The sequence below is a fragment of the Hylobates moloch genome, unplaced genomic scaffold (assembly GCF_009828535.3).
Source record: "Hylobates moloch isolate HMO894 unplaced genomic scaffold, HMol_V3 SCAFFOLD_5, whole genome shotgun sequence".
In the NCBI taxonomy this organism is placed as follows: domain Eukaryota; kingdom Metazoa; phylum Chordata; class Mammalia; order Primates; family Hylobatidae; genus Hylobates; species Hylobates moloch.
Window position 1 is genome coordinate 137,471,904 of NW_026652280.1, and position 16,350 is coordinate 137,488,253.

The window sequence follows — 16,350 nt, forward strand, 5'->3', positions numbered from 1 at the left end:
AATGATTGCAGGCTGTTTACCTTCAGAAAGGCAGAGCTTAGTGATGAAAGCAGAGTTTAATGATTCCATTTGGAAGCTGTTCCTTGAAAAGGACACCATTGAAATGATTCTAAGTACTAATACTGTACTACTTTCATAGTGTGAACTTTTTTTTTTTTTTTGAGATGGAGTCTCACTCTGTTGCCCAGGCTGGAGTGCAGTGGTGTGATCTCAGCTCACTGCAACCTCTGCCTCCTGGGTTGAGGTGATTCTCCTGCCTCAGCTTCCCAAGTAGCTGGGATTACATGTGCCCACCACCGTGCCCAGTTAATTTTTTTATATTTTTAGAGACAGCATGTCACCATGTTGACCAGGCTGGTCTTCAACTCCAAACCTCAGGTGATCCACCCACCTCGGCTTCCCAAAGTGCTGGGATTACAGATGTGAGTCACCATACCCAGCCAACATTTTAGGATTGTATATATTTAACAATTGCACTAAGTTTAAACTGCTGTCTCAGATTTGTTATATACAATTAGATTTTCTGAAATCTTTTATCTTTTCCTTTCCCAGCTTGGCTGGTCCATTGGTCCAAATCATTTGATAAAACATTTACAGACAGTTCAACAAAACACAATTTATACTTGTGCAACTCCTTTACAGGTAAGTGTTATAGTAACTCAGGGTAGAAGCATGGTCTTTTGGTGAAGGTATTACTTTTATATTGCATATTTGAATTGACTTAATTTTCTTGCTATCCTTCTGTTGCAGGGCCTTTTAATATAATTTGGAATTTGGGGAGCAGATACATATTCACTGTTTTCAAGGATGGTTTGGGTTTTTTTTTAAACACAATTATAGCTGTGTTAAACATTGCTGGCAGGAATCTAAAGTGCTACAAATTCTGTGAAGGACAATGGCAACACCAAACAAAATTACATATGTGTTTGCCCTATGAAAGCAATCCATCTTCTAAGAATTTACCCTAAAGTTGTGTTTTAGTCCATTCTTGCACTTAGGTAAAGAAATACCTGAGACTTAGTAATTTATAAAGAAAAGAGGTTTACTTGGCTCACGGTTCTACAGGCTGTACAGAAAGCATAGTGGCTTCTGCTTCTGGAGAAGCCTCAGAAAACTTACAATAATGGTGGAAGGCAAAGAGGAAGTAAGCATGTCTTACATGGCTGGAGCAGGAGGGAGAGAAGTGGGGAGGTGCAACACACTTTTAAACAACCATATCTCACAATAACTCACTATCATGAGAACAGCATCAAGGGGATGGTGCTAAACCATTCATGAGAAACTACTCCCATGATCCAGTCACCTCCCACCAGGCCCTACCTCCAACATTGAGGATTACAACTGGACACTAGATTTGGATGAAGACACAGATCCAAACCATATCAAGCTATCTGCACATTTAAGAAGTTATGTACTTACCTGGCTATTTACTGCAGATGATTGAGGATAATCCATTATCATCTACAGACAATTGATTACATAAACCATGATCTATCCAAACATTGAAACGTTATATGACCATATTAAGTTTCCTACTGGTGCTATAACAAATTACCACAAACTTAGTGACTTAACACAACACAAATTTATTATCCTACAGTTCTTCAGCTCAGAAGTCCGAAATGGGTCTTAAAGGGCTAAAATCAAGGTGCTGGCATTGCTGTGTTCCTTCTGAAGGCTCTAGGAGAGTCTATCCTCTGCTTCCGTCAACACATTTCCTGTGGCTTCAACTCTCCTGCATCCCTTTTTCCCTTATAAGCACATTTGAGGTAACATTGGGCCCAGTGGATAATCTGTCCAATTAATTAAGGATAATCTCCTTAATTTCAATCACATCTGCAAAGTTCCTTTCACCATGCAAGGTAACATATTTACAAATTCTGGGTTTTAAGACCTAGATGTCGTTGGAACCCATTACTCTGTCTAGTGGCTGCTGAAAGGAAAAGAAACAAGAAAGAAAATAGGGAAATACTATAATTACTGTACTGAGACAAAAAAGATTTCTAGAATACATCATAAAGTAAAAAAACTATTTAAATATTATTTAATATTTAATATTTTTAATATTTATTATGGAAATAGGGATTTAGTTACCATCATTCTATGGATAATCAAAATGCTGAAAAAAATAGTATTTTTCTAGAAGGCAGTTAAAAGGGCAAAAGAACCAGGCACAATGGCTCACGCCTATAATCCCAACACTTTGGGAGGCCAAGGCGGGCAGATCACCTGAGGCCAGGAGTTCGAGACCAGCCTGGCCAACATGGTGAAACCCCATCTCTACTAAAAGTACAAAAATTAGCTGGGCGTGGTGGCGGGCACCTGTAATCCCAGCTACTCAGGGGGCTGAGGCAGGAGAATTGCCTGAATCTAGGAGACAGAGGTTGCAGGAGCCGAGATCGTGCCACTACACTCCAGCCTGGGCAACAAGAGCAAGACTTCGTTTCAAAAAAAAAAAGAAAAGAAAGAAAAAAAAGATGTTGATAGATATGAAGAAGAAAGATAAAATAGGGAAGAGGAAGGATATAAAGCTCCAGGTGGGAGATATACGGTGTTAAATAGGGTAATCTTTGAAAGTAACATTTGAACAACTAACTGAAGGAGATTAAGCAGCCACATGGTTACCTAGAGAAAAACCCCTTTGGACAGAGAGAACAACAAGTGGAAAGGTCCAGTGGTAGACAGCCTGGCTGGCATGTTAATATCAGAGAACAGCACAGAGACTGGAGTGGAACGATCGAAAGAAAAGTAGGAAAAGCTAAGATCAGAGAGGTAGCTGGGAGTCCAATGGAGCTGGGCCATGCATGTCACTGTAAGGACTGAGTGAGATAGGAAGTCACTAGAGAGTTTTGAGCTCAGGAGTGACTTGGTCTGGCTTGTGTTAGCAAACGGACTCTGACTGCCTCATTGAGTGAGAAAGCTGTTACGGTGATCCAAGAGAGAAATGCCAGTGCATTGAACCAAGATGGGGATGGTAGAAGCAGTAAAAAGTGATTGGAATCTGAATATATTTTGAAAGTAGAGCCAACATTATTTGTCAATAGGTTACATATGGGATATGTGAAAAAGAAAGGAGTCCAGGATAATGCGGTAGTTAGAATGGGTGTTTGTGTCTCCTTATACTTTGAATTTTCTAAGGCAGTATCTCCTATAGTAAATGAACAAGTTGCTAAGAGAAAAAAAAAAGATATAGCTGAGAATGCAGAACATCTTTTTCTGAACCTCTTATTCTCCATTTCAGCTAGGTGCTCTGTTTTGTCCTGGGACAACCATGTTTGGTTCCAGGAAACCACAGATTTCCAGGCTAAGGATCCTTATTTTCCAAGATTTTGTAGTACTGGAGATTTATTACTAATTCTGTTTTGCTGCATTCTTTTAGCATAAAATCTTCTCTGTGATCTTGCTCCTCTCTGTCTCCAGTCTCCTCTCTTGCCACACAGTCTCTCTTACCTGCCTGATCCTTAATGTCTTAGTTGGACTGGGTGGCTTATAAACGACAGAAACTTATTTCTCCCTGTTCTGGAGGCAGCAAAGTCCAAGATAAGGCATCAGCAGATTTGGTGTCTGGTGGGGACATGCTTCTTCATGGATGGTACATTTTGCTTTGTCCTTACATGGTGGAAGGAGCAAGCTAACCCTCCTTTGTAAGGGCACTAATCCTGTTCCTGAAGGCTCCACCCTTCTGCCCTAATCACCTCCTAAAGGCCCCACCTCCTAATACCATCACCTTGGGGTTTATGATTTTAAGATACGAATGTGAGAGTGGGCACAAACATTCAGTCCACTGTACTTAACAACATTGGCTTTTTCCTTGGCCCAGTTTGCTGTCCTGGCTCTTGGAAAAAGGTAGAGGAATTACTGTAGATGTTCCAGAAACTCACTTCTAGTCCGTCTTACACTTTGACCACCTTCCTGGCATATGAATAATTCCAGCAAGGATTTCCACACCTATGGAGAATAAAAAAGGCACATTTCTCCTTTGCACAGTAGGTGAGCTTTCATTCCCACTCTGTCCCCAAATGTAATGGTGACAGGCTGACTACTCTCTGGTTGTTCTTCTGACTTAGATTTAGCAAGTCATTCTACAACTCACCTCAGCAGAAAATATCTTAATGTCTTTTTGTTTCCAAGCAAGCCACCTTTATGTAACAGCTCTTTTTCAATTTGAATTTTCAGGACTCATTCTCAGTTCTTCACATGAGATTTAATCATTTAGGTATAACTGATTCCTCCATTAACCTCATAAACCTATAGAGTTTAATATAGCTTCACAGGAATTCAACTGTTACTTCCTGAGTGACCTCTTTGCCAAAAATTTTACTCAGATCATCTCTATTTATTATACCAATAAACTAAGCAATAAATAACATTGCCATATTCCTTTTCATATTTTTTAATTCTTAACAAACAGGAAGCCTTGGCTCAAGCTTTCTGGATTGACATCAAGCGCATGGATGACCCAGAATGTTACTTTAATTCTTTGCCAAAAGAGTTAGAAGTGAAAAGAGATCGGATGGTACGTTTACTTGAAAGTGTTGGCCTAAAACCCATAGTTCCTGATGGAGGATACTTCATCATCGCTGATGTGTCTTTGCTAGGTTTGTAAAGGCTTTTATTATTTCAACCATACGGAAACTTATGTGTGAAATTATATCAGAATTATGGAGAAAAGATTGGTGTCAAAGCCACAGCAGCATTTTATCTGTGGAGAAGGATGGACTTTTGCAATGTCTACATTTTCTATAATTTTCTTTACTTTTAGGTCTTTTACCTTAAATGTGACCATTGTTAAATTGTGTTGTTCTAGTTAGTCTATTAAACATAGGATTTGCTATCACTGTCTTCTGGTGTGTAATTTTAAAACTTAAGTGTGTGAAATAGTATTATATACTCAGTGTTCATTTGAGTAAAATTGTAGTTTCCTTTTTACTTAACAAGATATACTATTTCATTAGAAAAAATATCTAGAAAATTTGAAGCTATCAGGGAATATTTGCCATTTTAGAATGTACTGAAATAAAATAAATGGGAGAATAATACTTATTGAGGGTCTACTTTGTGCCACGTACTCAAAACACCCTTTTGAAGAAAACATTAGCTCCATTTTTGCAGGTAAGAAGATTTAGAAAGTTTTAAATAGCTTCCCTGAAGTCACACAGCTAGATTCTAAATAGTTCTGTTTCCAAAAAGCATTGGTTTTTATATTACCTAAAGCTGTTATATGTAATTCTGACATGCCATACAAATCTAAAGTTAAAAGCATGATAATGTGTCGTATATAACTTTTCTTTAAAAAAAAATTAATAATAGTAAACCTTGAAGCCTAATTTATCACGACAGAAATTACAGCCATTCTAAATATAGCTTTAAATGTTTTAAAATTTTATTACAATGAAGTTATATGCCAATGAACTTGAAAAACTGGAGTGTTTTATTTATACCAAATTGTATAAAGCTGGAAAGAGTAAAGGAAATTTCCAATTATATAACAAAACACTGATTATATTTTTTAACTTTACATCCTTCACATAGGAGTTTGTTTTGTTTCATTTTGTTTTGTTTTGTTTTGTTTGAGGCAGGGTCTGGCCCTGTCACCCAGGCTGGAGTGCAGTGGCATGATCTCAGCTCACTGCAACCTCTGCCTCCTGGGCTCAAGCCATCCCGCCACCTGAGTCTCCTGAGTAGCTGGGAACACAGGCATGCACCACCATACCTAGTTAATTTTTAAATTTTTCTTAGAGACGAGGTTTTGCCACATTTCCCAGGCTGGTCATGAATTCCTGAGCTTAATGAGTGATCCACCTGCCTCGGCCTCCCAAAGTGCTGGGATTACAGGCATGAGCCACTGGCTGAGTTCTTTCTTACTATAAGCATTTGATGCTAGCAATTTTTACTTGTAATAGTTCATTATCATCTTAGCAAATTTCAGAAAAGTAAGGTGTTATGATTTTCCTGTAATTTGATCTTCAGGTCTGTGTCTCTGGAAAGTGGCTATAAACTCTAGCTGTTCCCTGATGGGGCTCCAGGGGGAGGTCCTGGATGTTTGCAGTGTGCCTTTCACGGGCTACTTGTTTATCCTGGCAGATGGCCTGATGTTAAGTGTCTGACCCATGACCAGACATCCCTGGAAACTGGTTTATACTGGCAGACACCCTTGTGGCTCTTGTCTGACCTGTATCCAGTTTATTTCCACAGAGATAGCCACTCTCTAGGAGGAGGAGAGTTAGGTTCCAGTGTGTTGGTCAGTTGGGACACAGAGGAGGCAGCAGGCCTCCCGGGACCAATGGGAAGTGAGGAGTGGTCCAGGATATACACACTCAACCAGCAGGTGGGGAACAGAGAGAGAGTGGGATCTGTGGGCCAAAGCCTTTTTGGGGGCCCAGGGTGTTACCCAAGCAGCTTTCCTGCAGAGACTTCTAACAGATGGGTTTAGAGCAAGCAGGCACAAGCTCACGGTGTCAGGCTGTGACTGAGAGGTGGTCACTGTGGCATATCTAGGCAGTCCATGAGGAGGGTGGGGGTCAGTGGGCAAGTAAAGTAGGTTGTATCTAGCTGTCCCACAGTGAGGTGCTCGCCAGGAGGTGGTTGTCTCAGGCAGATATCTGAATCAACTACACTGAGGAACTGTGAGGAGGAAGAGAAGTGGAAATTGTGTCAAGGGTGACTAAGCCCTGCTTCTGGTATAAGAAAGACCAACTTATATTCATAATGGATGCCAAGGCAACATACAGTCATAAGAATTCATTACATGAGGTTTGGCTCAAACTGAAACACTCTCCTTCCTTTCACATTAGCTTATTTCTTCATTTGTTGTGAGAGAAGAGGCTTTGACAAGCAAAGATTCCTGCAGTCCTATTGCCGTAGAGCTGTATTTAGCGGGCTCCCAAGCTCTGTGCTTATATAAAACCCCTTAAGGGGTTCTAGACTCTGAGATTTGGGAAGTGCTTTTTCTATATTGAGTCTAAATGTGCAGTTCATTTTATGAAATGATAAAAAGAAATATTAGCACAGTTGTCATCACTTATATTTTTGCCTTTGAATCATAAATCCACAGGATTTCCATATGAATTACTATTTTTTTAAAAGAACATTTATACTTTATATGCTTCCAAAAGGAATGTGAGCCTACTCCTATTAATAGTTTTCTATGCAGTAATATATAAATAGAAATGATTGTATCTAAATCAAAAATCAATGACACATGGCCAGTGCAGTGACTCCTGACTGTAATCCCAGCACTTTGGGAGGCCAAGGCGGGAGGATTGCTTGAGCCCGGGAGTTCAAGACCAGCCTGGGCAACATAGTGAGATCCTGTCTCTTAAATTAAAAAAAAAAAAAATCAGTGACACATAGGAGGGGAAGAAAGCAAATATTTCAGTCACCTAGGTTCACATAGTATTGTAATTAGCATTAACTTGAGACTAAACTTCCTGACAGTAAAGGCAAACAGAAAAATGAAATTAGTTGCATAGTTTTTGAATAAAAGGAAACTTAGCTTTTTAGATAAGAACAATTCTTTCCTGGAACCAAATTTTTCCAGATATGAAACTCGATTTATCACATTGTGACATTAACTATCAAAAGAACAGTGATAAAACTCAGAATATTACATTAAGCTCCTAATTAGTTTCCATTTCTTTCCTCAGTCAATCCATTCTATATGCAATACTAATTTAGGTCTTAGATCTTGAACTAGTGTGGTGATAATAGGAGCAAAAAGGATTTTGGTTAGGAAAGCTTTTCTGATAATGAAAACAAGATTTTTTTTATGGTCTTCCTTCACTCATGTGGAAAAATGTTAATGTCCACAAAACCTTCCTACATATAAAGAAATTTATGTTTTGTTTTACCTTTTCATCTGCTTAATTTGCAATGTGATAATTCTTCCATATACTAAAAGTTGGCCCATAAACTAGAGATAAAAACAAAAACTTATTTAATCGTAGCTTGAGAATAAAAGTAAACCATAATATTCATGAAAATAGTAATTACTTCCCTTTACAATTAATAGTAAGGGCTGACTAGTTAATATTTATTGAGAATTTATGATACAGTATAAATCACATTAGGAGCTTTGCAAATATATTCTCACAAAAGCTGTATGAAATTGGTGCTATTATATCACTATTGATAGAGAAGAGGAGATAGAGAATCAAGTAATTTACTGAAGTTAATCAACTAATAAGCTGGCCTCTGAATCCAGTAATTAGAAGACAAGATTTCAAATGAGATTATTACAGTTTTTCTACTGAAATAATAGGATCCAAAATTATGGAGGAGATAGTAAGAATGCAAAAAGAAATTTGGGCCTTCATAGATTACTTAAATATGCTCACACATTTGATTTAAACTCTTACTGTCAATAAAGAAAGACTTTATTTAGTTCCCTTGAGGATGCCTGGCTGAGGCATGTCAAAAAAAATAGATTCCAACTTCCTTCTGATTATAAAACCTTTATGATTATATTTATTCCCTTCTTTCCTTTTTCAGCATCATGGTATTACATTACTTTTTTCTGGCAGGGCACCATGGCTCATGCCTGTAATCCCAGCACTTTGGGAGGCCGAGGCGGGTGTATCACTTGAGGTCAGGAGTTTGAGACCAGCCTGACCAACATGGTAAAACTCCATCTCTACTAAAAATACAAAGATTAGCCAGGTGTAGTGGCGCATGCCTGTAATCCCAGCTGCTCGGGAGGCTAAGGCAGGAGAATTGCTTGAACCCAGGAGGTGGAGGTTGCAGTGAGCCGAGATCGTGCCATTGCACTCCAGCCTGGGTAACAAGAGCGAAACTCCATGTCAAAAAATAAATAAATAAATAAATTCCTTTTGTCTAAGCTCTACAAGAATAAATGAGTAGTACAGTGTCAATTAGAATTAGTTAATAATCCTCTTCTACTCCCTTAGGTATTCACTCCTTTCTCTGGCTACCTGTGTACCTTCAATACACTGCTGTTGTATACCTGTCACATGGAATTTTTACATAATTTACAATTAGACTAAGTTTTTTAGCTGGTATTTTTGTTAGGGCCAAACCTGAATTACATATAAATACCTTGAAATAATAATTTAACTTCCTTATCTGTAAACAGAGGATTATCATTACCTCTCAGAATTGTGGTAACAACTAAATGAGATGATCATGTAACATGCTTAACCAATAATAAATGTTCAATAAATTGCAGTTTGTTGTTAGCATTATTACTTGGAAATTTTATGTTCTCCTTAAAACACGGGAGAATGGAGATTAAAATATCAGGTAAAAGGATATTAGGGCTTTGTTTTAAAAATACAGGTGAACCTTTCTTCAGTGTCAAAGGTTTTACATGATTAATTTGAAAAGAACCACTAGTATTTAGTGTATAGAAGAAAGAAGTAAGATATCTGCATCAATTTGTTTTCAGCAATAAATTATAAAATTTCCTGGATGACGATAACCATCAACATTAGTTGCTTTAGGGCATTCAAGAAGATCGAAGAGTACAAGTCAACAAAGCTGAAACAATATGAAATGTGGATTGCTGAAACTGAACGCCAGAGGTATATCTTGCCCAGACCTTAAAGCAAGATTGAGGCAAGAGCATGTAGGACTATATATTTGACTTTTTCAGAAATTTAAAAAACAGTATAATATATGGGAGCAAGAGAAGAAAAATAAGAGTAGCATTTGGAAGATCTAAACAGATATCCTGTATTTATAAATAATGCATAATATTAATTTATTCATTCAACAAATATACTTTTTGTCACTTATGTGCTAGACACTGACCTAGGGGTTGGGAATACGATAGGTTACCAAACAGACACTTTACTTTTGTGGAACTTATAGTCTAATGAGTGGCTATGTGGCGATATAATCATTATTGATGAATACTTATAAATTTAGCAGTTATTTCCTTAGTAATGATCTTAGAATCTTATTTCTCAATGGAAAGGCATCCCTCCTCTGCCCTTCACCTTTTCTACTCTCTTCCTGTGCTGAAAGCTGCATGTATAAGCCTAATCACCCTGATGTATATGTGAGTACTGCCTTAGACTATCAGAAAAGCTCTATGAATTCACTTCCCACCCCACCGTACAGTGTGAGACTCCAGCATATTCTGTGACTATGTTCTGAGAAAATTCTAAACCAAGCTAATTTAAATAGGAGAAAATGTTGAATCTTGATAGACTTAAATGAAATACATGTTGCATCAGATGAAATTCATAGGCCACCTAATTTTCATTGTGGTTTCAGATCCAGACCTCTCTGATATGAAGAATAATGAGCCTTATGACTATAAGTTTGTGAAATGGATGACTAAACATAAGGTAATATTTATTGTTCTTTGCAAGATTCTATTATATTTTATAGTTAATTTATGAAGGAAATCTGCTGGTATGCTTTGAAATCGATCAAATGTAACATTGTTATATGATACTCCACTTGTGGCTTTTAAAAGCATTTTTCTTTTTGGAAATTATTGTGACTATTTAAAAGTATCTAGTTGCCTCTAGTATCTGTAGTACCAAAATTAATATTTGAAGTGTAAGTAGTTTTCTTATTATATGTTTCTATTTATTTTTCAGAAACTATCAGCCATCCCCGTTTCAGCATTCTGTAACTCAGAGACTAAATCACAGTTTGAGAAGTTTGTGCGATTTTGCTTCATTAAAGTAAGTTCCCTGCTCTATTGAAAACACATATATAGTATCCTCATTTCAATTTTTAAAGGATATATAGTATCCTTATTTCAATTTTTCTATTTTCTTCTGTTTCTAAAAATGATATGCTCATATGCAGTTTTTAAATTTTGGCTTACGGCTTTAAAATTAACTGCTTACTGGCCGGGCACAGTGGCTCATGCCTGTAATCGCAGCACTTTGGGAGGCCAAGGCAGGCAGATCACGAGGTCAGGAGATCGAGATCATCCTGGCTAACACAGTGAAACCCCATCTCTACTAAAAATACAAAAAATTAACTGGGCATGGTGGCAGGCGCTTGTAGTCCCAGCTACTAGGGAGGCTGAGGCAGGAGAATGGCGTGAACCCGCGAGTCAGAGCCTGCAGTGAGCCAAGATCGCGCCACTGCACTCCAGCCTCGGCAGCAGAGCGAGACTCCATCTCAAAAAAAAAAAATTAACTGCTTACCAAAATAAAATTCAACACTTTTTGAAAGAAGACAACATAATACAGATCCCTTACCATGTAATATGACAATTTCTAGCTTACAATGAAAAATTACTAGACATAGGAAAACACAAGAAAATATGACCTGTAGCAAAGAAAAAAAGAAGTTAATAGAAATAGGCCTAAAGGTGACCCAGATCTAGAAATTAGCAGACAAGGACTTTAAAGCAAACATTTGAAGTGTGTTTAAGAAATTAGACGAAAACATGGTTATAATAAGTGAACAGAGAGATTCAAACTATTAAAAAAAAGAACTAAATGGAAATTCAAGAACTTAAAAGTATAATATCTGCTATGAAATACTTATGGTGCTAACAGAGTATTGAAGATGTCAGAAAAAAAGGGTTAACTTGAATACAGATTTATAGAAATTATCTGATCTGAAAAAAAGAGAAATATTATTTTTAAAAACGGAACACAACCTTAGGTCTATTAGACAATACCAAGTGATAATATATGTGTCACTGGAGAACCAAGAAAAAAAAGAGAGAGAATATGACAGAAAAAATATTTTAAGGAATAATAGTCAAAATGTTCCCATATTTGGTGAAAAGCAACTTATGTCTAAAAAGGTCAATGAAATACAACAGGATAAATATTTTAAAAGCACAACTAGGTACATCATAAACTGCTGAAAACGAAAGTGAAGATAAGATATTAAAGGCAGCCAGAGGTCAGGTGTAGTGGCTCATGCCTGTAATCCCGACATGTTGGGAGACCAAGGCGGGAGGATTGCTTGAGTCCACGAGTTCAAGACCAGCCTGGGAAACGTAATGAGATCCTGTCTTTATAAAAAAATATTTTTAATTAGCCAGGCTTGCTGGCACATGCCTGTGGTACTCGCTACTCAGGAGTTTATGGTACAAGGATCGCATGAGCCCAGCACGTCCAGGTAGAAATGTTAACTAACTTCTTATCAGAAACAATGGAGACCAGAATACAATGAAATAACATCTTCTGAGCACTGACATAAAAAAAAAAAATAACAGCCTAGAATGCTATATCTAGGAAAATATCCTTTAAAAATGAAAATGAAGTAGATACCCCTGACAAATGAAAGCTGAGAGATTTATCACCATCAAACTTCTCCTTTTTAAAAAGGTTCCAAGTGTGTTACTGCTATTTTTAAAATGTTGTTGGTACTGAAAATAGTCTTACTAAGATCAAGACACTCTATCAACTCACTCATCTTTAAACCTAGTCAGAATAACATAAACACTGTTTTCAACTTTTAGAGACAACTGATAGCCAGACTTGCTCAGAATAGACTATAAATATTAACCACCTAACAATGTAAACATTCAATTGACTGAAATTTTAAAGAATGGTAATGCTATTAATATCCTTCATCTTACATTGGATTGAGAAATAGTGGTATATTATTTGAAATTGTAAACAAAACTAACAGAAGAAAGAAGTAACGTAGGACTTCCAGTTTTAAAATGGTAAACCCAGCCCTCCCCTAATCTCTTTTTAGAAATTATTTAAAAACAACTAAGAGAATAGAAAACAAATTCCCCAGTGTTTAAGGAAAGGCTGTTAAATACTGTGAAGGTGATGGTAGAGGGAAGATCCCTAGAAAGGATCCTGCTTTTACATCTTCAAATTACAGACAAAGCCAGCAGGCAGCATACTCATTATTGAGAACAATAGGAGCAGTCAATGCACTGGCAGCAGGAACTTCTCTAGACCATTTGGCATGATGGAGGAAACAGGGCAAAAACATACAGTCATGTCATCCGGAAACTATGTAAGGCAAGGTGGAAAGGAGACTCTGGTTGGTCTATAGATTTCCTCATTTACTCCTGTCATTTTGCTAAAAGCTATGTTGAAGCAATGCGGAAGAGATGTATTAAACTGGGGATAGCCAATTTAATTATTTGGTAAGAAGTGTGGTCTAAAAGAACTCCCACCCACTGAACCCTACATCAACTGTATTAAATTTTACTATGAGACAAGGAGAATTTCTGCTCTTTTCTGGTGCTGCCGCAGCTTCTCCCTTATACAAATCAGCAAATCTATCTTCAAATCACAGACAAAGCCAGCAGGTAGCATGCTTATTACTCAGAACAATAGGTATAGTACATGCTTTGGCAGTGGAAGCTTACAAAGAGAATTCAATCAAAAATGATTAATAATCAAAGAGGAGGGGCCAGGTGCGGTGGCTCACACCTGTAATCCCATTACTTTGGGAGGCCAAGGCAGGAGTATCACTTGAGGTCAGCAGTTCACAACCAGCCTGGCCAACATGGTGAAACCCCATCTCTACTAAATATACAAAAAATTGAGGTGGGTGTGGTGGTACATGCCTGTAATCTCAGTTACTCGGGAGGCTGAGGCATGAGAATCACTTGAACCCAGGAGGCAGAGGTTGCAATGAGCTGAGATTGCTCCACTGTGCTCCAGCCTGGGTGAGGGAGTCAGACTCTGTCTCAAAAAGTATAGTAACAATAATAATAATAGAAGAGGAACCAACTGTGAATCTATATAGGACACTATAAGGAAAAGAGAAAGGTACAAGGAAAAACAAGTCTTAGAGAATATTCGCCCCAAAAAAATGTTGCCATGGAGCAAATAAAATTAGTGCTACTTCAAATTTAAAACCTTTAAAATGAGAAAGCAGAGATTTTACGAATTCAGGGAAGATAGGGTAAGATATTATAAGATCAAATGGGAGCTATCAGAGTTCAGGTAGGAAATTGAAAAGAAAAAATAAAGCTATTGGAAATTATGGCGACATTATTAATAGAAACAACACAAAGAACACTAAATACTTCTGTAAGGACATTAAGGATGGAGATAAGTGAGCAAAAGGAAGTGGAAAGGAACAAATAATTTTTAAAATATTAGGCAGAAAAATTATTGATGCAGTCGAAAAATAAAATATGTAGAGTTGCTAGAAAAAAATAAGAGCAGAACAAATGGAACCTGGATATAATAATAATTGTCACACAATTATTAACACTGAGATATACCTCACTTGATACATTGGGCTTCAAAGACAATTCCTTTGGGCACCTAGACAATAAGATCAAGGCCTCCAGAGGGGCCAGAAGAGGAGGATCAGTATGGGTCCAGGCTCTTCTTACATCAACAGTCAATACTGGCAGATAGTGTGGAAGTAGCTGGAAGTTTCTAGGGAAAGTGGACACACCTAACTCCACCTCTTACGAAGGCTAAAAATAAAAGAATGACAAAAAACATACCAGGAAAATAGAAATTGAAAGAAAGCAGTTTGAATTCAGAGCAAAATAAAAGTGATAAAAGTAAACAAATTTAAGGCAAAAATAGCACTTTATAATATTATGGGTAAGATCCTTAGTAGTTGTTAAACTTACAAAAGTTGTCAAACTTATTTCATAGTAAGGGAAATGAAAAATAGAACTGCAAATAAATTTTATCTCTTAGATTGGAAACAACCAAAACAACTAAAAAGTTTCATAAAACACTCTCACAAATTGAAAGTGGGAGTATAATTTGTAAAATCTCTATGGTGGTTAGTTTGAAAATTTCTATTCAGATGTGATTTCCCATACCCTTTGATCCAACAATTCTACTTCCACAAGTGTTTTCTTGTGGATTTATTTGCACATTTTGAATGACTTATATTCAAGGATTTTCACTGAGGCATCATTTGTAATAGCAAAATATTGTAAACAACAAAATTATTCACCAGTGGGGGCTGCTTGAATAAATGATGCTACATTCACATCAACCTAAATGTCCATCAGTGACAGACTGGATAAAGAAAATGTGGTACACACACACCATGGACTACTATGCAGCCATAAAAAAGAATGAAGTCATGTCTTTTGCGGGAACATGGGTGGAGCTGGAGCCTATTATCCTTAGCAAACTAACACAGGAACAGAAAACCAAATATCACATGTTCTCTCTTATAAGTGGAGCCAAAAATAATGAGAACTCATGAACACAAAGAAGGGAACAACAGACACTGGGGCCTCCTTGAGGGTGGAGGGTGGGAGGAGGGAGAGGAGCAGAAAAGGTAACTATTGGGTGCTGTGCTTAATACCTGGGTGATGAAATGATCTCTACAACAAACCCCTGTGACATGAGTCTACCTATGTAACAAACCTTCACATGTACCCCCAAACCTAAAATAAAAGTTAAAAATAAATAAACAAGAACAATAAAAAATATACAATTTTACAAAGAAAGATAGATGAAAATCTCTGGAAAAATATATAACAAAATCCTAGTGTTGCCTCTGGAGAGAAAAACTGAGTGGCTGAGGAAGATAGGTGGGAAGCTGACTTACTTTAAAACAAATATTTTTAAATGCTCTCAACCTAAAAGTTTCAAGAACTTTTTTCTAAACTATTTCAGAGTAAGTCGTCAACTTAATTACTGCTGATGCTCCTATCACCCCCATATACTTTCTTGTGTATTCTTCATAAACAAGACATTCTCCTCCCAAACCACAATATAACCATCAAAATCATGAAGTTAACCTTGATACTCCATCTAATCTTCAGATCCAATTTAAATGTCATTCATTGTCCCAGTAATGTCCTTTTTGTAACAATTAATTAATTAATTCAGGCTAGAATCATGCATTGCATTTAGTTGTCATGTCTCCTTCAAGCTAGAATGGTTTCTCAGTTTTCTCTGACTTTCATGATCTTGATACTTTTGAAAATTATCAATGAATTATTTTTAAGAAAGTACCTTAATTTAAGTTTGATGTTTCCTCATGCTTAGATTCAGGCTGTGCACTTCGGCGGGAAACCACAGAAGGGATGATGCTCTATCCTTTTCGTTGTATCAGGTGGCACATGATTTCAATTATTCCTATTACCAGTGATGTTAACTTTAACCACCTGATCAAGGTGGGATTTGCCAGTCTTTTCTACTATAAAGTTATACTTTTTCTTGTTAAAGCCTGGCAAACAATAAACACTCATCTGACTTTGTAGTAAGGTACTATGAAAATACTCCATATCTCATTAAGCAATTCATTTATTAACTTATTCATATGTATCAATGTGGACTTCTAGATTTTTATTTTATAGTACAGTGGGCTGTAATTTATTATTATTACTTATTTTGATACTTAGATTTTCCCAGATTTGGCCACTAGTCATGTAATTACTAATTTAATCAATACTTCTGTATGGGATCAATCTCCTGTCAAAGCCACGGTATACCCCTCACCTTCCCA

At 37.0% G+C, this 16,350-nt stretch overlaps 1 protein-coding gene across 8 annotated transcripts in view; it reads left to right on the forward strand.

Moving 5' to 3' along the window:
• Positions 1 to 16,350, forward strand: part of KYAT3 (kynurenine aminotransferase 3) — a 67,728-nt gene that overhangs the window by 46,023 nt on the left and 5,355 nt on the right. For 7 of the 8 annotated variants that reach the window (XM_058439612.1, XM_032155437.2, XM_058439611.1 and 4 more), the window contains 4 exons: positions 553 to 642; positions 4,412 to 4,598; positions 10,237 to 10,310; positions 10,569 to 10,655. In XM_058439612.1, the coding sequence (XP_058295595.1) occupies positions 553 to 642; positions 4,412 to 4,598; positions 10,237 to 10,310; positions 10,569 to 10,655 (438 nt within the window). Of the gene's footprint in view, positions 1 to 552; positions 643 to 4,411; positions 4,599 to 10,236; positions 10,311 to 10,568; positions 10,656 to 15,890; positions 16,060 to 16,350 lie in introns of those variants that run through there. The other variant, XM_058439613.1, reaches the window with a different exon arrangement.